Source organism: Tursiops truncatus, chromosome 9, assembly GCF_011762595.2.
Source record: "Tursiops truncatus isolate mTurTru1 chromosome 9, mTurTru1.mat.Y, whole genome shotgun sequence".
Lineage (NCBI taxonomy): Eukaryota > Metazoa > Chordata > Mammalia > Artiodactyla > Delphinidae > Tursiops > Tursiops truncatus.
The window spans coordinates 48,903,212-48,925,715 of record NC_047042.1 but is presented as its reverse complement, the minus strand read 5'-3'; the positions used below and the strand labels follow the sequence as shown (position 1 = coordinate 48,925,715).

The 22,504-nt window shown below is 37.3% G+C and overlaps 1 protein-coding gene across 1 annotated transcript in view; it reads right to left on the bottom strand.

Moving 5' to 3' along the window:
* The window catches only part of CALCR (calcitonin receptor), a 65,679-nt gene extending 43,813 nt beyond the window's left edge, over positions 1 to 21,866 (bottom strand). Inside the window, exons 1-5 of the mRNA XM_073809707.1 lie at positions 21,715 to 21,866; positions 15,725 to 15,881; positions 12,289 to 12,399; positions 7,254 to 7,366; positions 1,503 to 1,594 (exon numbers count right to left, since the gene is read on the bottom strand). Coding sequence (XP_073665808.1) covers positions 1,503 to 1,594; positions 7,254 to 7,366; positions 12,289 to 12,399; positions 15,725 to 15,881; positions 21,715 to 21,765 — 524 coding nt within the window. The 5' untranslated portion in view covers positions 21,766 to 21,866. The remainder of the gene's footprint in view (positions 1 to 1,502; positions 1,595 to 7,253; positions 7,367 to 12,288; positions 12,400 to 15,724; positions 15,882 to 21,714) is intronic.
* Positions 21,867 to 22,504: the final 638 nt, after the last annotated feature.

The following is a 22,504-nucleotide window of genomic DNA, read 5'->3' as shown; positions in this document are numbered from 1 at the left end:
AATATGGAAGAAGCTCACTCTCTGCTTATTTGTTATTATTTGCTATTCAGTTAAAAACTTGCTATTCAGTTATATTGCTTAATCAACATAAATTGATGATGTTGACATAATACAATATGTAATTATGATGTAAGTTATACGCAAAGATTAAAAATAGGGTCAAGGAGGACTTCCCTGGTGGCACAGCGGTTGAGAGTCCGCCTGCCGATGCAGGGGACACGGGTTTGTGCCCCAGCCCGGGAAGATCCCACATGCCGCGGAGCGGCTGGGCCCGTGAGCCATGGCCGCTGAGCCTGCGCGTCCGGAGCCTGTGCTCCGCAACGGGAGAGGCCACAGCAGTGAGAGGCCTGAGTATTGCAAAAAAAAAAAAAAAAAAAAAAATAGGGTCAAGGGAAAGAATAATTGTAGTTGTATTAAGGGTGTGGTAAGTGTGATTCTCCCCTTGGTTTAATTTTTTCTAGTATTATCATGGCAATATTTTAACAAAAGTCAAATTAAGATTGTTATTTTATATATGAATCACTATACATTTAATTACATATCACATCTTTTAAGTGTGGAGATTTGTAGTCTGTGCCTATGAACTTTTTTTAATCATTTGTGTAATATCACTAAAAAGAGTATCAGTGGAAGGAAATAGCACTGTAGCATGCCTCCTGCCTTTGATTTAAAAAAATGCCACGAAATTTAGGACATGTTTTTAGGATCAAATTTAACATGTTACTATCTCACATACTTTGTGGTCATTCCTAAAACTATAGAATATTTTAAATTCTCCATTATTGTAAAATCAGTATCTATATCAACTTAATCATTTTGCAATAGGTAATGCAATCATTTGTACGGACACAGCCTCGGAATAGAAACCCTCATTGGAATTTTGTTTCTTACAGTTCTTAGAAGACACTTTCAGTTAACAATGGTAGGTGTGCAAGGGCAAAAAACTGACACTTGACAACAGGCCATCTTCTTCTAGAGGTTCTCCTCGACTCTGGCTGAGTTAGTTAAGGCCAAAAGAAACTTCCTTTTCTGGCTGAACATGATCATGGCCTTACCAGCCCCACTTCTCTTCTGGCCCAATCCACTTACAGTACAGCTCACAATTAAGCAGGGTGTGTTTGAACTTGTGGCCACCTCCATATTTTAGAGTGAGGGTAAAAGAAGGAGGAGGATGATTTCCTCAATACTTCATGGAAGCTTAGCCATGGTAAGTGGAACTTTACCATGTTAATGCAGTGTATTTACGGGCTCACAGGATTATTTCATTTTGGGAAGGAGGCATATCGCCTTTGAAAATTATATGTATCCATCCTATTTTCCTCAAAGATAGGGTTAAAAAACATATTTTAATTAATTTCATTTTTCTTGCTACTTCATGACTCCCAGTGTTACATGTCTTGTAATCAGCAGACTTCTCCCTGCCCAACACTCTTGCAGAGTATACCATTTATTTTAGTACCTAAGAGAAGAAAATAAAAGGCAGATGCTATAGGTGTACTTACCTAACAAGCATGAAAATCGCCAGGGAAATCACCAGGGTGAACATCGACATAGAATGACCCACAATAGCCAAGTAGTACAGAATGTATGCATTCTGCAACAACAACAACAAAACCAGTTACTAAAGCAGATAGGTGAATAAATTATTATAGAAGAGGGAAAACAGTTTATTTTTATTATTATTTTTTTCATCAGTGTATACATGTCAATCCCAATCGCCCAATTCATCACACCACCACCCCCCCCACCGCTTTCCCCCCTTGGTGTCCATACGTTTGTTCTCTACATCTGTGTCTCAATTTCTGCCTGAAAACGTTTATTTTTAAATAGTGTAAATCAACAAATGTTTTTCTCCTTTAAAAAAATGACTAAAATGATAACAAATATTTCAGAGAATTAAATTATATTGAATTATAAATTGGATTAATAGATTAACTTTCCTAAGAATATCAGTTTTACTGGAATATGCATGACATGGTGGGAAGAATAGAAGATGGGATTCATCAGAGCGTTCTTTACTCAGAGTATTATTGTTAAGTGTTTGTGTGACACTCATAGGTCCAGTCACTTCAATTTTCCAGACTGCAGTAGTCCTCATCTGTAAAATCATGAGGTTGGAATAGATGATTTTTAAAGCAATTGTATGTTGTAAGGAACATTATTTAACACAGGGATACAGAAATATTGGATGTGAAAGAATGAGAAAAGATGGCCCAGGTAAACACTAACCATAAGAAAACTGGTGTGATATCATACGAGTCCAGATGTTAAGTCAGGATGATACAGCAATGCTAAATGTCTATGCACCTAATAATATAAACTCAAACCACACAGAGCATAAAGCAAAAACTGACAGCTCCTAGTAATCAACAGAATGAACACAGGGAGGAAAAATCTAGCTATAGAAGATTTGAACAACATGCTCAACAAACTTCACTAATTCACATATAATAAGCATTGCACACAACATCTGCAGAATACCCATTCTTTTCAAATGCACAAAGAATATCCAAATTGACATACACTAGTCAGTAAAGCAAATGAATATATTTCAAATAATTAAAATCTTAAATAGCATCTTCACTGACCATAATACTCTAGAAATCATTAATAAAAAGATAACTTAAAAAACACCTTCATACTGTCGAAAAGCAAACAATATATTTCTAAATAAACACTGGATCAAAGAAGAACTCACAACGACACACCAAAACTTTTTGGATGTAGATGAAGCTGTGCATGGAGGGAAGTTTAAAGACTAAAATGCATATGTGAGAAAAGAAGATTGAAAATCAATGACCTAAATTTCCATCTAAAGAAAATTAAACTTTAAGAATGTAAAAGAAAGGAAATAGAAATGATAAAGAGAACTTGAATATATATTGAGTGGATCAAAGACAAAACCTAGTTCTTAAAAAAAATAATTTCAATACCCCTTAACAAGACTGATCAAGAAAAAGACGACCCAAGATAAATGAAAACATATGTGCACACAAAAACTTGTACACAAAATGTTTAGGGGCTTCCCTGGTGGCGCAGTGGTTGAGAGTCTGCCTGCCGATGCAGGGGACATGGGTTCGTGCCCCGGTCCGGGAAGATCCCACATGCCGCGGAGCGGCTGGGCCCGTGAGCCAGGGCCGCTGAGCCTGCGCGTCCAGAGCCTGTGCTCCGCAACGGGAGAGGCCACAACAGTGAGAGGCCCGCGTACCGCAAAAAAAAAAAAAAAAAAAGTGGAAATAACATAAATGTCCATCAACTGGTATATGTGGTTTGTCCACAGAATGGAATACTATTCAGCCATAGAAAGGAATGAAGTACTTACACATGCTATAACATGGACGAACATTGAAAACATCAAGCTAACTGAAAGAAGCCAGTCACAAAAACCCACATATTGTATAATCCTATTAATATGAAATGTCCAGAAAAGGCAAATCTCTTAGAGACAGAAAGTAGATTAATTTAATGGCTACCTAGAAATCCATCTGTTATTATTTGCAGCTGATATAATACAATACATATAAAATATAAAATTTATAAATTACTAAAATTAATAAGTGAGTTTTATAAAAATTGTTGGATATAAAAATGAGAACAGTTTTAATACATAAACAACAAATAATAAAATTTCAAATGTGGCATTTACAATTGCATTAAAAAAATCAAATGCTTGAGAATAAATCTGCAGAAGGGGGACTTCCCTGGTGGCGCAGTGGTTAAGAATCCGCCTGCCAATGCAGGGGACATGGGTTTGAGCCCTGGTCCGGGAAGATCCCACATGCTGTGGAGCAACTAAGCCTGTGCACCACAACTACTGAGCCTGCGCTCTAGAGCCCGCAAGCCACAACTACTGAAGCCCGCATGCCTAGAACCCATGCTCCACAACAAGAGAAGCCACCATGAGAAGCCTGTGCACCACAAGGAAGAGTAGCCCCCGCTCGCCACAACTACAGAAAGCCCGCACGCACCAACGAAGACCCAACGCAGCCAAAAATAAATAAATAACTTAAAAAAAAATCTGCAGAAGGATGCATGTGAGCTCTACACAGAAATCTATAAAACATTATTGAGCGATATTAAAGACAGAGATGAATAGAGGGATATATTCTATTCAATGTTTGGAAGATAAAGATCTCAAAATTTTCAAACTGATCACAAGGTTTCTTTGCATGTAAAATTTGACAGACTGCTTCTAAAATTTGCACTGAAAATACAAAGAAAAAATATAGCCAAGACAATCTTGAAGAAGAACACAGTGGTAAGACCTACTCTATGGAGCATCATGATTTGTTATAAAGCCACTGGAATCCAGCAGTGTGATACTGGTGCAAGGAGAGACAAATAGACCTGTGCAACGCAGTCCAGAAGCATGTAGTGACATGTATGGTCACTTGATATATGATAAGGTGATGCTACAGGGCAGTAGGGAAAGGATGGTCTTTTCAATAAATGTTGCTGGGTCAGTTGAACAGTGATATGGAAAAAAATACAATGAATCCCTAACTCTAATTTTCAACAAACTAAAATGTGTGTTCCAAATTGAAAAGAAATAGCACCTCTTAGGTATAATCTTTGACCAGCAGTAGACATAGCTCAGCATTTAAATCTAAGTTCTTTACTTATGTTATTCCACATTGTTATATTTTCCAACGTTGCCTTTTATGTTTATGATGCTAATGGGAGAGACATTTAGGGGCAGGTGGACCTATGACACTTCTCTGACAATAGTGGATCATTTCCTTCTTTATTTACTGATAGGTAGAACTCTCTAAGCACCTAACTTGTTTTCAGAGCTGGGCACCCTGTATTCTATTTTGTCTGGGAGAAAAAGAGACTGTAATATCCATTTTGCGGGTGAAAAAAACCAGAGACTCAGAGAGGGCAATGGTTTGAAAGGAGGACAACATAATCTCTGGGCTTCTGGTGTTAAGTTCCCTCCCACAACAGGTTATTGGGTTGTGGGAGGAACTTAAGGTATTTTCAGTAACTTATTGGGTCCTGGTATGAATGTGAACGCAGTGTAGATAAGCTGGAAAATTTCTATGGAGTTCTTTGAATTCCTGGGAGAAACGCACCATTTATGTACAAATCATTACCCTTGAACATTTTGATTCTTATCAATTTCCTTGTGAAGGGTCTGAGATTGAAACACTAATTCTGCTTAAAAGGCTCACAAAACAGAGCCCTTTGTTTGGTTATGTGCATTATTGCTAGACAGAAACAGGTATTGCCTTGTAGGCCTTAGAGTTTCAAAATGAACGTGTCAACTTATCCTGAATTGTGGTTGCATCATTTCACTAGGCATTTACATATTGTTCATCAGTTTCATTGTTGATACTGCTCTGTTAACAGTGCTTTTTATCTTTGCAGGTAATGACAGTAAATCTGGAATAGTTGGTTTATACCTAGAACTGATAAAAACTTCAGTATAGCTTGTAGGTTCCTTCTTAGGAGGTATTTAGGAATCTTTGCAAGAAAACACTCAGCTCCTGTCTTTTTTCCCCAGGAATTCATTTTCTGGCTTTTTCTAACTTTACCACTAGACAAAAACAGGTGTAGCATTTTCTAACAGTTTTCCCTTTTAAATAGTTTACCATATTGAGTCCCCTTGCCATTTAAAGTACTGTTTGTAATTTGGATATATAGGCATGCCAGGATTTTATTTTTATCTCTGCATATTTTATTTGTAAGGAAATTTTATATAATTTAATTCATTTTCTTTCAGTTGCCTCTAGAATACTTTAAAAAATATTTATGCTTCTGAAATAGAATTGTCTAAATGTGTAAGGTTAAATCAACAGCTCATAATTTATTTGCCATTTTTGTATCATTCTTAAGACTGAGAAGTGTTTGTTTTTTTATTTAAATAAATTCTAGGTTGATTTTTTTTTTTTTTTTTTGCCTGTATATAGATGGAAGATTTGTGCATAGAATTTCAATCATTATGTTAGGTGCCTAGAGGGGAGTATTTATTCTTAAAATACTTTATTTCCTTCTCAGATGTGGCCAGAGTGTGTGAAGAGGTCAAATGTGGCAGCACTGAGAATTGTTTATTTTGATGTGCACTCTTTCTAACAATTCAGTTAAAAGAGTTAAATTTTTTTGCTGTAAAGTAATCAGCATTCATTCAGGAAATTCCTTACTCACTGACACATCATTTCAATCAGACCTTGTTAAATAAATAGCTCTAGGATGTAGGCATGTGTCTTGACTCTCAGGGGTGACTTAGCAATTTGTGGAAGCGGTAACCGGCTTTGGTGCCCTCAGCCTGTGCCTGTGAAGAGATGTCCCTCTAGTCAACTGGTCTCTAAGCTATCTATTCATCTTCTTTGTTTTAAATTGTTGTTTATTTTGTTTTTAATGGAAGGAAAATTTTCTATACTCATAAAGCTTCTCTATAGGAAACAAAAGCACTGATGTGCGTATAGCTTCCAACTTCGCAATAACTGAGCATACAGGCCTATCTTTGAAGGAAACAATACGTTTCTCTTGCAGCCACCAGGGCTGTGCAGAGATGCCCTGTGTGCTAAACGCTGACCAACGGTTTCTCCCAGCTCTGTAGGGAGAGGAGGCTGGTGGTAGACTTAATGATCTTTTCAGATTTCTGAAGCATCTGAAGAAGGCAGTAGCTATCTGCCCCCCACTCCCCCGCCCTGCCCCACTGGCTTAAATGTTTCTAAGCTAAGATAGTAAAAATATTTAACAGCCAGTAAGACACAAGAAGTAGCAAGTTAGAATGGACTTCCACTGAAAATAATCTAAACAGCCACACGCTTATCAGTGGGCTGATGAGAAGCCCCATTCTTAGAGTTCTTTCAAGGCTTGATAGTAAAACTGTCATAGACATCTCAGGACAGGGATGTGGACAACCGTTAGCTGGTGACTTGTGGAGAAATCTGTACTTTTGGAACTCTTTCAGGAGAAGAGATGTTAAGGCAGTTCCTGGAAATGCTGCCTAATGTCTGGCACTGCAGGGAATCCCATCATTTGCTCCATGGACACGTTCCCCTTGCCACAAATGGCCTGATTCCACATGCTCACAGAACTCTCACTGACAGAATGCCAACCAAGAAGTAAAACATCATTTTCTCTAGTGCCACTTCACAGAGTCCCTAGAATTGACAGGTCATTATCTGATTTCCTTCTACAAAATAGTTGGCGTCTTGGTAGCAGGTGTTTTACAATTAGGCATAAATTTCCATGCACAGAAGATGGCATTCTCACCCAATACTGAAATTTGAAATAGAACCTACCTGCATCTTCTCAGGAGTGAAAGCGTTACACATAGTATAGTTGGACCAGGATATGTTGCTGCCAGGGTGCGTGTACCAAAGCCCGTCTTCCTCACAGTACTTTGTAACTTTTTCTGTTAATGAAACAAAACTTACTATCTCAAAATAACAAGAAGGAAAAACAATAAATTAAAGCTTAAAAGCCATTCCAAAGTGTTAATCACTTTATAGAACTTGAACGTCAATAGAGACTACCTCGAATCCTGCATTAGACAGGATGCTTTAATATGCATTGCTTCAATTTAGCTTCAGCAAAGTCATGTGAAGCACTGTTATCTCCATTTTGCTTTGCCAAACTTATTCTGAGTTATTCAGACTTTTTCTAGTTCTCCAAAGTACCTCTCCAATGCGTTTATTGCTTAGAGATCATATAACAATCCTGAACTGGTAAAATATGAAAAGAGATTTTACCAGTGTGTTTGCAATCCTCACACAGTTTTTATTTTTGATAGTTTCATAGGGATAATGTTTTTGAAGGATTGTTCTTCATTGGCAAAGGCAAAGAGCTATCACACCTATGGAAAACCCTTTTATATATGGTTTCTGGTGTTTTTCTTTTAGCACGAGGATATGGAAATCAGAATCATATACTAATATTTGTCATTGTTTTAAAGGCTAAGAAACAATGTTAAAAAATTTATTTTGCTGAAATATTACTTAGATCTGATAACATTTAAAATAATTTTCTATCAGAAGTTGCGGTTAGTCAAATCAACATGCTAAGAGCTAGTATGAAAATTATTTTAACTTTGCCAGTTTTTAGGGTGAAATTCATAATTTTTCATTGTATGAATGAAACAGATACTACCAAACTCAGCACAAGATTTAAACTGAAAATTGTAGACTTGTTTGTAATATATCTACTCCAACAATGATTTAAAATGGATGAAAAAACACATTTTTCAAACAAAAGGTGTTTTAAAGCGCCTATTAGAATCATCATTGCTTAATGTAAATCTGTTTCAATGTTAAGTAGAAAACTTTTAAATTGCGAATTTACTGTGACTGCCATTGGACAAAAACTATTTAAAGAATCACCACTGGACACCAACAATGTTTCCAAAAGGGTTAGCACTAATCAGCAGGGAAAAATTGATGTTGAAAACTGGTCAATGATTTAGTTAATGCTTTGTCAACAACCATTCTAAGCTTACTTGCAATTAAAAAAAAGTGGTTTGTAATGCAGCATTTTATCTTTAACATATTGTTAGAAAGTAGTTTTGTTTTATTGAAATGACTATAATTTGGTTTTTACAAAGTTATGCAGCTATATAGGGTAACGTGTTCTAAGGAAGAGGGTGTTCCTCCTGAGGAAGTCCTTTCCAATCACGGACGGCACTGTAGGAAATATTGTTTTGTTTGGATTTAACTCAGGTCTGGATCTAGGCATTTCCTGGTTCTAACTGTTGCAGCTATCAAGAATCTGTCATCCTCCACCTGGCAAATCTTTCAATATTTGACGGAAGGCTACGTCTACTCTGACTTCCTTCTCTAAACCAAACACCCCTATTCACTCTCACCACACATGCTGTCCCCTCACAGCCTGAAGCCTCTCTGCATGTGCTCTGAGATTGGCACTTCCCTCTAAAATAGTCTAAGTTTGAACTGCCCGGTGAAGATGCAGCATGCTTCCTTCGGTCTAGATTCACACGGAGGAGCTTCTTCCAGATGCTCAAAACCCAGTCCCCAGAGATTTGTGTTCCATTAATCTGAAGAGGTGCTAGACACCAGTATCTTTAAGAAGCTCATTGATTCCAAAGGGTATCAGAGTTGAGAATCACTGTCCTCAGCCATATGTTGGCCACCTTGGCTCTGTCCCATTACTGCTGATTGAGTGCTTGACTCCTGCCCTTAAATCCCTCCTAATAAGGATTTGCTTTTTATACTCTAGCATATTCCTTCAGACCCTCAGCCTCTTTGGAATTTCAATACTGTTATACACTCTTTCATTACCTACCTGTCTTTTACCAAGTCCTTTGTTTAAAATGAAATCTGTCATTTCATTCAACTGTTGTATGTATCATCAAGGGACAACTTGGGTCAATGGTAAAATACTAAAGAATTTAAATTTGTTGAATATAGGTATTTTTAAGGTTTGCCTTTCTTTTAAAGTGGATTTGTCCCCCAGCTGAGAGGAATCTAAAAATCAGGCTGAAAAGATGGATCTATGCCTGGAAATCTCTGTTTTGTGACCCCAAACTTGCCTTTTAGTTAATAATTACAGCCACTTTGGCAAGGGCCCATTGCTGCTTTGGAACGGGCCTTGCAGCCTTGACTGCAAGACAGCTCTTTGTGCCACTCATGTTACCTCTAATGTGGCTGTCAGATCAAGATTAATGAAGCATCATTTATTGGGAACAGTCGATAAAGACCTGGGGGACTACTATCAAACAGTATTTAGTTAGAGTTTACAGGAAGGTAGTGCTGAGCAGGGCATAGCACTAAGCCCTTTCTCTCTTCACATCCCAACTCTTCCAACAAAATGAGGATTCCTAGAAGTGGCTGGCCTGAGCTGGTTTTAAAAGTGCCCCACTGCAATCCCATTTCCATTATCTCTTCTCACTGGGGTCGCACTTTGTATCTCATTCTTGAAGGAAGCACAAAAAGCATCTCCCAAACATTGTCTCAGGGATAGACTCATTGCTCTAATCTGGATTCCAGAAACTTTCTTGCGTAAATTTTATTGTATGACTGCTGTTTTCCATTTTAACTTATGTCCTCACTTTCAGTCTGCGGGAAATAACCTCTCGTCATTCACAGACAATAAGTGTGGGTAACCAGATGGGCTGGTTAACCCTGAAATGTGGTAGAAGGTCTGACCCAACAAGTCTTGGAAAAATCTGAAAGAGAAGGTTGATTTTTCCATAACCTCTTAAGCAAAAAACAAACACTGAGTCTTCTCTTCAAAATGCTACCTCTAGTCCAGACCAGATAATTCAAAGAAGATCCTCTCTTGTCAGGACCCTGGCGTCCCCTTCCTGTAATTGGGTGTTCTAACTCTCTCCCCGGCCCTATTCCCTAGAGGTCACTGAAGGAAGGAGGAAGAAGATGAGCACCATGAGGTGCGGCGGGGTTACTGTGCTCTGTTATTCCACATCTTATTAGAAGAGATACGGAGCTTGAAGTGGAATGACCTGTGTTCTGGGAGCTCAGTCCCCACACCAGTCAACTAGTGGCTCTAGTTTCAACATCTAGAGCCACCTGAACGCTTCCTACAGGCTCAGGCTTGCTGTACTCTCAGGAACAAATCTCACCCCTTAACAGGGACTTATGCAGTGTGTCTGTAGCTGGACCCACTTAGTTCCAGCATCAGGGTCTCCTTTGTAATGAAGATTGTATTCCTTTTTAAGTATCTTAATCCCAGGTTTATTTCAATGGGACAGATTTTCTATCCAGTCTCCTAGAACGGAACTTTTCTGGCCCTGATACCTACAGTTCCTGGAGCTGGGCAGCTACTACCTTTTATTCCTCGGGGACCCTCTTTCCTCTATGGCCTGTATCAGTCTCATCGGATAATGTGCTCTGCCTCTTACTGGAAGAGCTATTGAGTGCACTGGCTGGGCTTTGCTGGTACCAGCCACTTGCTTATCTGGACTTTATTGTTTAACACAGTTTCATCTTGGCTGCACAATTTAGTCACAAGAACATTTAAACATCTTGATGTCCAGGTTGCACTCCAAACTAACTAAATCAGAATATCTGGGATGGCACCAGGGATGAGGATTATTTTTTAAAGCTCCCCAGCTTCCCAGCCAAGTTGAGAATCACTTACTACTAGCAGCTATCCAATCCCATTTCCCAGCCCCAAGTGCCTAATCTCTGGGTTGAGGCTGTTGAACAACCTCATACCTACTTTTCACACATCCCTTTGCCTTGGCTCCTGACCACTCACCACTGAGCATCTTGGATTCCAGACTTCCATTCTATTTGGATAGATGACAATACTAAGACGCATAACTTCGGCCCCTAGCTTCTCACTTCACTTGGCACCTGGTACTCCTGCCTAAGCATCGCCGCCAAACTTCTAACCAGAACAGTGAGGCTAGACTGAGGCCTGAAGGAAAACGATGTTCCCCCTTGAAAGTTCTGAAAGTACTTCAACCTGCATAAGTTTGTACGGTGATTTAGAAATATTATTTCTCAAATGCTTTTCCAAGACTGTTGCCCTTACTTAGAAAGAAAGGGATAGGTAAGAGCTCAGGAGACTTGGGTTCACTTGTGGTTTTATGTCAAATATTATGTGAGTATAAAATGAGATACTATATATGAAAATGTTTTGGAAAGTTAAAAAATGATAGTCAATGAAAATATTCCCATGTTACTAATTAACTTTAGTTATAAAAGTAACACCAAATTCACTTAACACACATCTGTTGGCTGTTCATGTTGGGCTGGGCACACAGCTGGGTTACTACAATCCATTTTAATTTAACTGGTCTTATTTACTGAGCATATTTTAATAATCTACTGTTGGAGCAGAAATCTGGTAAATGTCTAGAGTTACCACTTTCTAATTTATCTTCCCTACACATGACAGTTTTATACAATTTTCAAGGTTACATCAAATTTCCATTATGCTTGTTCTACCAGCCCAGTACGCACAAACTCTACATCAAGCATTTGCATAAGTCATCAAATGTGAGACAACTGAAAAATTTTAAAAACTACACATTTAAATAAAACTGGTCAGTTTTAGAAATATTATTTTATTAAAATTTAATATTAAATATTTAATATATAAAATTTTCATTTTTATCTAACATTTAATATAATTTATGACTAAGGGGCATAACTGATCAGCAATGTGACTTAAAAAATAAGGGCAGCTTGCAATCTTAGACAACTGGGTAATATTTCATTTATGGAAATTCTTCAGAATGTGCTAAACTGCATAGAATATGACTTGGTAGTATATTTTGTATCTGATTTTCTTTTCAGAACTAGAAAAACACTAAAAGATTCATAGCAAAATATACAATAAAAATAAATACTCTACCTGCTACATCAAAGTCTGGAAAATAATCTGGGCAGTGCTGTTCGGCGAGCACTCCAGCCGGTGTGTCATCCCAGCAGGACCATCCATCCCAGGTACGGTTGCAATACAAACCTGGCCATTTAGAAAGAAATATTACACTTGTCAAAAACTGTAGAATCCTCAGCAGGATTTAACAGTGCATAGGCAGTTATTCTGGGACCCTCCACTTGGACATGGAAATATTAAAACAACAGTAGCAGCAGCAGCAACAAAATAAAGGTATTAACTTTTCCAAGTACTAAGGAATTTCCTTTTTTTTCTTTTGTAGGACATTCTCCATTTGTTCCTCAAAAGGCATATTTGTCATCTGTATGGAATATTTCCTCCAAAATCTTTCCTTTAAAATATCTCCAGAAATGCTATAAAAAAGTCCTGTGAAAGTATATGCAATATTACCCCTGGATAAAAGGCTTTGGAACATTTGTAGCCTACTAACCATTAACCTTCAAAGGGGTTGCCTTAGGTAGTTCTATTGTTAATCCAAGGGTGATGCACTTGTTTAGGAGATGCATTTGCAGCCAGTTAATGGGCTACATATAAAAACAGTCTTATTAGTTTAGAATCACACCATTACTGACTAAAATAATGCTTAGTTTGATCACTTTATGTATTCTTCAACATTGGCTCCAAGTGGTTTCTCACTGCTTTCAAAAATTAAATCTACTCTTGAAGGGGGAAACTTTTAGTACAATTGTAAAAGTATCTATTTTTTCATACACCTTCTTATTGATACTAGTGTGAGGCTGGGGTCAGATCATGAGGTGTCTTAAATGCCATCCTAAGGAGTCTGGGTTTTTTTTTCCTGTAGGCAAGGTGGAACCATTGGGAATGACATGAACAAATCTAGATTTTAGTGAGAATAAGAAGGCTTTTAAGGATAAGATTAAAAAGAGAGACAAACTAGGTGACTATTGTAACAGTCCAGGTAAGAGATATTAAATGTCTAAAATAAGGCACTATTAGTGTATTTAGGAATATTAATGAAATGTAATTAACGAGGTGTGTATGTAAAACAGGAAAATACAAGGATGACTCATAAATATTAATCCTGAGGGTGGGGATAATGGCCGACTCCAGGAGGGCTCAAGCCAAGGAGTACTTCCCAGAACTTCCACTGCCCCTGTCCCCGTGGTGAGCCACAGCCTCCCCCCAGATCTGCAGGAGACCCTCCAACACTAGCAGATACACCAGAAATACATCTACACGTGGAACAACTCCTACAGAACACCTACTGAACACTGGCAGAAGACCTCACACCTCCCAAAAGGCAAGAAACCCCCCACGTACCTGGGTAGGGCAAAAGAAAAAAGATCCCACTACTGGGCATATACCCTGAGAAAACCATAATTCAAAAAGAGTCATGTACCAAGATGTTCATTGCAGCACTATTTACAATAGCCCTGAGATGGAAACAACCTAAATGCCCATCATCAGATGAATGGATAAAGAAGATGTGGCACATATATACAATGGAATATTACTCAGCCATTAAAAAAAATGAAATTGAGCTATTTGTAATGAGGTGGATAGACCTAGAGTCTGTCATACAGAGTGAAGTAAGTCAGAAAGAGAAAGACAAATACCGTATGCTAACACATATATATGGAATTTAAGAAAAAAAATATGTCATGAAGAACCTAGGGCTAAGACAGGAATAAAGACACAGACCTACTAGAGAATGGACTTGCGGATATGGGGAGGGGGAAGGGTAAGCTGTGACAAAGCGAGAGAGTGGCATGGACTTATATGTACTACCAAACGTAAAATAGATAGCTAGTGGGAAGCAGCTGCATAGCACAGGGAGATCAGCTTGGTGTTCTGTGACCACCTAGAGGGGTGGGATAGGGAGGGTGGGAGGGAGGGAGACTCAAGAGGGAAGAGAGATGGGAACATATGTATATGTATAACTGATTCACTTTGTTATAAAGCAGAAACTAACACACTATTGTAAAGCAATTATACTCCAATAAAGATGTAAAAAAATTAAATAAATATTAATCCTGAGTAAATGGCTCAGTGGCGGTGTCACATACCAAAGTGAGTATCCAGGAGGGATGAGTTTATGAGTAAGGTAATGGTGGGATTTGAAAATATTGTACCTGCAAAATGGCCAAGTGGAAATGTGTAGTAAATGTATGGGAGATGGACCGAGAGGATTAGGTGAAAGAATAACTGCATTTAAGGTGTTTCATTGCATAGAAGCCTGGTGTAAATTCTCAATTTCAAATAAAGGAATATTTTTTCTTTGAAAAAAATTAAATCTACCCTAAAACGTAAAGCTATTCAAAAGAATGAGCTTCAGGCTTTGAAGGCAGTTCTCAAAATAAAAAAAGTTTTAAATAATGATCGTAGCACAAAAGTTCATCCTCCCAAGATGACTAAGACCAAAGCAAAGGAGACTGCATTCACTCGGTTTCTAAAAGTATCAGTTTTGTGTTTCTGTTGTTTCACTTAGCTTCAGAGAAAGGGTTTGTTCGGGCAGTTACATATAATGCCTTTTCAGGTTCTTAAACACTGAAACCGCTGCAGACAGAAGAATGACATGTGTCTTTCAATTGACTCACTTTTTTGTTTGAAGGAAAATGCTAAAAATAGGAACTACAAATTAAAACCTTAACTGTTTGATGGCAAACCATGTGTAGTAAATAGAGTATATTCAACTAATTTTCCCCCTAGGAAGCAGTGTGTTGTCTTAGAATACAGTAGGGTGTAAAAGATCTTGTTGGGTCTTTTCAAGTGCTTTAGGGGTCAGGGGAGAGAATTTAAATGAATGTAGCAATGCTTGGTCATCACATCCTCTCTTTTGTTTTCCCCTGGGCCCTCTGTAGCTAATAGAATATGCTTGGCGCTAAGAATAGTTGGGCAGTCACACAGAGCATTCTAGAGAAGGTGATAGATAAACAACGTCTGCCCAGGAGATATCTTTTTCTAATTCCTCTGGGAACTGGGGGTAGAAAAGGAGAAGGATTAGCATGAGTTGCCACCCAATTGACAGGTAAGGGAAGATACTACCTAATTAACCCAAGCAAGACAGTTTTGATAGGCTCTGCCTCAGGCTAATTCTCTGCCCACTATTTTCCAACTCTCCTCCTGTTATTCTCTACTTCCTTCCCTCACATAGTCCTATATTGTTCCTGCTTGCCATGGGTGAATACTGGGCTATGTGTAGTAATTTTGTCGTAAATGCAGATATTCGCCAAAAAGCAGTCAGGTGAACTTGAGCAAAGAAACTAGGCATGTCTGCTGTATGAAATACTCAAACATACCACGGTATGAAAGCCACTGTTAAAACTATTGGCATATTAAATTAAAATTAGTCAACACATATTTACCCACAGAAGAAAATAAGCCTTTCCTGCTGTTTGAAACGCACATTCACATACATCTTTCTTTTTACCTTCTCCTTGGTATGGGGGTAACTTTTGCATTCGGTCATAGCATCTGTGCTGTGCCTCCAACAGTCTCTGCTTTCCTAAAAGGTAGAGAAATGGCTCCGGCTCTATTGTTGGAGGGTGGGTGACCTCTGAAGTGGCAGGAAGAACCGGAATTGGGCGCTGTATTAGAAAGGAAACTGAGTTACTTATGGGGAGTAGAGACGGGTGAATACATAATGAAACAATCAAAAAATATGAAAACGTTTATTTTTCCTTCTGTAAGCAACAATTATGCATGGTCTCCATGTGGAATATTTTTGCTTTATAATTAGAAAGTGTATTTACATTTCATCTATAAATTCTACCTAAAATTTTCCTATTTGCCTTCATTCTGTTCACTCTTGAAAATGTATAGCACCCAAACTCATGCACCTCTTTACAAGATTGTTTTAATTTTATCAGTGCAAAGTTTAGAAGTAAACAAAGCAAATAACCTGATTTCCAAAATATATTAAATCAACTTTGCTTTGTTTGGAACTCCTAAGAATCACGAATCATGTCATTTAAAGTAGCTATATTAGTGCAATAAATACGTTTTAATTGGATCCTTTCAGCTGATTTGTTTGTACTTAGATTGCACACACTGCCAAAAATTTACCCCATTTATTCCATAGAACAAATAAAATCTGTTCTTCTGAAATAGCCTGCTGTAGGTAATTGGCCTTAATCTCTTTAAATTGGTTTCATCAGCCGATGACCTATACAAGGTATCATTTTCACTGCTGAAAATCAATGTAAATCTTAAATATTTCTCTTAGAGCTTTTGAATTTTCAGTACAGACTGACATTAGGTTTGCCAGTCTGTTAGTTTTCACTACCATCATAGGTCCCATTAATCTAAGTTGTGTGTGTATGTATCTGAAAAGATGAATGTCTGACAAATTGTCCTAAGTTGTGTTTAGATAGATTTCAATTTCTTTTGTGGCTCTGATGTTTTTAGTAGTGCTTGAATCTGATTTTTTATATCCATGTTCTGTATAGAGTTCTTTGGAGAAGACTTGCAAGCTTCAGCCTGCATTGACTTTTTCTGAAGTTAGAAATTCTCCTTGCTGTCTATTACACCTGTTGAAACACTTTTAATTGGCCTTATTCTGTTTAAATTATTCTAAGACTGAAGTTTCCCCAATGTACTGATAGCAGAAATAGTGTTATGTACCTTTCTCTATTCTCCACAGTCTCTAAAATAAACATCTTTTATTAAGTTGACCTGTATACCCCAGGATATTCCTGGTAGAGCCTCACTGTTTTCCAGTGTATCTCATTGTGTAGACAGAGCATCCTGTCCTATGAGACAGCCTATCACTAAAGGCTAAACTGTACAGAGTACTAAACAATAAAAATTCAGAGTAGAGAGAGAGCATGGGGGAAGAATAGTTGGGAATGACTACAGATACAAGGTAGAATTTGAGTTGGATCTTGAGTATATGTACCATCACATAGGCAGAGAGGAGAGGGAAGGCTTTGTGGATGGTAGGAAAGGTATGCAGGTAAGTCCAGAGGAAGGAAATGGTATGTGTGAAACACTGTACTGAAACCATACTGAGGGTAAGATATGAAATCAAGGAAAATCAGATAATACAGGGCCCTGTGAGAACGAATACAAAACGTCTGGGACATGAAAGGCTCAATATATTTTAGCAAATATTTTAAAAACATGATGAAATAAAGCTGTCTGCAGTTTTTTGATCAGTGAAGGTTGCGAAAGGAGAATGTTAATAAAATTCATGTGGTAGGCATCAGATGTCCACAGATTAGTGCTGGGGAGGCCAGCCAGGCAGCTGAAGGCATGGACTAGATCACCTTAAGATGGAACAAGAGAGAGCAACTCAGCACTTTCTCAAGTAATAAAAGCACCGAGATATATTTGAATATAAGGAATGGAGAACAGTAAGAGTCAAATACCCCAGATATTTTAGCCTATACAGCTAGGAAAAAAAAAAAGGTAGCATCTTGAGAAAGAGAAGACATTAAGAAAGGAAAACCTTACTCGGAGGAGAAGGTAAGTTCTCTTTTGGACTAGATCTGGGGGTGCCAGCAAGTCATCTGAGTAGAAATCACTTGCAAACAGAAGAGGGTGAATACTTATTGTTATAACATTACTGTTATAACTGTAGATGAATACTTATTGTGAATATATTTGACACTAAGTGTTAGGATTATTTCTAATTTTAATGCCTCTAGAATTTGTGACAAGAAATTAATGAACTGACAAAGGTTATTAAAGGTGTACAAATCCTTTACCAATGTAGCTGAACAACATTATGTTGTAATATGACCCCTTTCCCACTGGTTTTAAGATCAGTCAGTCAGCAAATAGTCATTGAACTTGATGAGCCAAGTATCGAGCTAGAGGCTGAGGATACGGTGCTGAGTAAAACAAGCACAGATCCTGCCCTCGTGGAACTTACAGTCCAGCAAGAAAGACCAACACTATAAATATTTCCAGACACCAGAAACTGTGAAAGGTAAAGAATTATTAATCGTTAAATGCTCAGATATTCCGTTAGGAATTGAGAGATGGTTTGGGAGTAAGGAAAAGTATTTTGAAGACATTTCATGTAAAGGATTCTTTTTGGATTTTATTAGCCTACATTTGTATGAATGTGTGTTTTAATAATTTGACTACAGATCATGTAACCATGATCTTTAATTGATTACAGTGTCCTCACAATAAGATACAAATGATTGGTTCAGCTTATGCATCTACTTGATTCTTTGTGGCTCTATTCTTAGAATCTTGAGTTGATATGAAAATCATCATTTGATATTATTTCTGGGTCATTTCCCCACCATCTTCAAATCAAATTAGAAGATGTATTATGATGTTATATATAAATCTTTTCTGTCACTTATTAGATATTTTAGACATTAGGAACTACTTTGCTTGACACTCTTTCCAGAAGTAACATTCTGAATTCTACTTTTAAACGGACTAAGCAACCAATTAAATGTTCCTTTGTTAGTTGGAAATTCATGGAGGCCATGGGGAGGCAGTATGTGCAAGAATAGCCAACTGGAAACCCTATACCTGTATTTTCAATGACAACATTATTTGGTTTAATGCAGTTTTAACACCAGTAATAGCGGAGATATGACCATCTCAAAAAGTAGGTGTAGTTCACGTAGACGACAGTAGCATCGATCTTATCGTTCCTCCAATGTTGAAACAACTCCAGTGAACTTCCTGTAACCTGGTTCAGCAGAGATTGTTTCAACACTGAGGGAACGAGGAATCAGAACTCCTGCCCTTAGAAGAACCATAATAATCTCAGGCCACTCCTGGTCTGGTTCATGTTTGAGCATTGACGATGCAATTTTTCCAGTGGTAGCTGAATGTTTCAGTGATTTTCTTCGGAAAATAACATATACACTGAGGCATTCTGTTATGCATATAACATACAGATATATGTAGATATAAATATATAGCCATTACATCTATATAATTCTGATCATGGAATTACTACTGCTTAACATGTAAATTTCATAAAGTTCATTGATTAACTTTATGCTAATTATTTCATACAGTTAAAAATAGCTAGTGAGGTGGTATAATTTTCAGCAGTAAAGGGGTAAAACAGAAGCAGTAGTGATTAAACCACCAAGCAATGTGAAAAACAATATTCAGCTTATCATAAGTGTTATGTTTATTCTATGTATTTGTGGAATGTAAATATATAATTTTATGCTCCCATGAAGATAGAAATGAGACATTAAGGGCATGTTGCTTTTCTGAATAAAGACTGAAATGCAAAGTTTTGCATTCAAGCCATCTTGCATGATTCTTCCAAAATCAAACAAAAACCACCTCTTAATTGTTGTCCTACGTAGCAGTTTAGCCACCGTATATGTGATGTCACTCCTAAAGGTTCCAGTAGATGGCGCCACACATACGACCACCAAGCTGCCACTGACAGCTGTAGTCCGCAGCCGAAACATCACTGTTCTTTCAGTTAATATTTTGAGTGCCTCCCACATGCCAGGCACTGTTCTAGGTTCTGAAGATTCAGCAATGAACAAAACTGGCAAGGTCCCTGCCCTCATGGAGCTCACATTCTAGAAAGTTTCATCCACACTAATCATGGGGTCCAGAGGTAAAGCAATCTATTTGAATGGCCTTGTGTTTAAGCAATTCCTACTTTGATTAAGACAATCAGCCTCCTTGTGTGTTACAGGTGGTTTCTAGAAGTACAGAGACAGAACAAGTAGAGAGCTGTTCTGTGTAGAACTTTGAGGAATGGTCTAAACCTACTGAATGTGGGATCCATGCTACCGGGTTGAAGGGAGACATTCCTATTGATTGCCACAGACAGAACTGCTCTAACAGGACTATGAATCCAGAATCCACAAGCTGATGTAAACAACTTTCCATGTCACCATTCTTAATAATGATAATGTCTACGTTCAGATTACTTGTAGCTTTCAGTTACTCATACCTTTCAAAATAACAAAGGATAAAATAGAGCTTTGTAAAGTGTTAGCCCTGCTTTTTCCAGGTAGGATCAGATGCCTGGTTGGTGTCCTATGTACTTTCTACCTGAGCATTATATAAACAAAACTGCCATATATTATCATAAACTCAACACAAATAGGGGAATACAGCTAAGTGAACAACAACAACATAAAGTAGGTTCTTCTGAGAAGCATTATGTCTTCATCATTGTTGTCATTGTCATCACTACCATCTTTTTAGCACTAAGTGCCAAGCATTGTTCTAAGCCTATTGTATTACTGCAGGTAAGAAGAGAAAGTGAGTGGGTAGTTTTGGTAAAAGTAGATGAGGCTAATGGAATGCGGTGACACAAACTGATAGTTTTTAAAGGCCATTTGGAAATCAGGCCAGTAGAATTCAAAAATATATTGGTAGTGGTTAGTAATGTATCCAAGAAGTGACATTTTAGAATAATTAAGGTCAACGTCGTTTAAAAATTTCCTTTTCTCTAGAAAGCATCAATGTGGAACATAACGAGTGTTTTAGAAGGAAACTGATGTATGAAATTTTTTATGGACAAATCCTCCAAATCCAATAGGTAATCCAAACACACAGAAGCAAAATTTATGTTACAGTGAAGAGAGCACAAAGCCATTTAAGTACCCTATGCAATGTTTGCTAGTAAAAAAAAAAATGCCCACAAACCATAAGACACCTGTCGTGCTCATGCAACTATATGAAATTCTTTGTCTTTGAATTTTAAAATGTATTAGGTAAGAGTTTTGAGAAAAGTGACTTTTTTTTTTTAAACATACCAAAAGTTATATACTCTTTGTAAAAGAAACAAAAAACAAAAAACGGTGACTGGATAATACTCAAACTTTCTTATTATCTAGTAGTTACTTTATGATTTCTTCTATCTATGTCTAGTTATATGCTTTATGAAATTTAAAAATATTTACACATAGTTGATCACATAGGATTTCATTTGAGATGAATAATATCAGTATGAATAGAATATACCAATATTTCTGCATCTATAGAATATGACATAAGGCTTAGACATTTACAGATGAAATAAAATATTCCAGTAGTTTCTAAATATTCTTGTTTAAAATTTATTTCAAAGAGCATGAAGGTACCTACATTTCCAAGTACTGGATTACTTTTAGCAAATTATACTGTACTTTATCTGAAGATTAAAATAACATGACAGTCTTAGATAATAAAATGAACTATCCTCATTCAAACAGGTACAGAAGGGCTACATTAGCAATCATTCCCATAAACCTTGACGTATAACATTACAAAATGTAAATTCCCTTAAAATTAAGTTAACATGTATGAAATGTTAGTAATAGTTTTCCTTGAATAATATTAAGAGGAGATTTGTTAACAAAACATTAAAGAAAATTATAGTTTGGTTTTTGGAGAACAATGTCTACCCTTGCAAATGCCCAATCATAATCATACTACCTCAGCATTCTTGATTAACATAGCTTAAAATAACTTTGTTTCACTTACATTCAGAAAGAAGAAGAGGGTCAAGCACCAGCGTGTAAGTGTGAACCTCATCTTTGGCTTTTGAAGACGGTCTTCTAAGACCTAGAAAAATATAAAAGTAACAAAGACGTTTAAATTAATACAGCTCTAATATTGACTGTGGCCTTTTTTTCTTGTCTATTTGACTTGAAGAAGATCAATGCCCAAAGACACCCTAAATACAACCCATGTAAGTACAGTAAGCTTGTGAGGCAAATGCAGCAGCATGTTCCATTGCCCTTCCTCTCAGCCAGGAAGACTTGTCTGGTTGTTGTCTAAAGTTCTCCCATTAAGAAATTCTGGAGCCCCCTTTACGTATCAGGACATAAAAGATTCTGAGAAATCAAGAGCAATCAGTGTGGACTTCAGTTAACACATGGCATCAGAAGAACTGCTGAAAATTTTCAATGGAAACATCCACAAAAGTCACCTCAATGGACATGAATAAAATCTGTGCTTTGTAAAGGATTAATAGCTATGCCTTCCAGGTAATCAAAAGCCAACTTTTATTTAATCAGTCTTACTTGCAGCCTTGAGTATTTTTCTTTCCTACAAATTCTTCAAGCGTCAAGTTGCTATTAAAAATAAATTTATTCCATAGTAAGGCTTGTTTGTTCCCTAAGAGGTCACCAGTCCTACTCAAGAGCACAACAGTCAGAAACAGGCTTTGTCACAAATAAGAGTTCTTTGTTACTCTGCAGGTAATTTTACACAAGGAAAAATAAAGGAGTGAAATTTTAAATATATACATTTCATCAGCGGGATTTGTGTG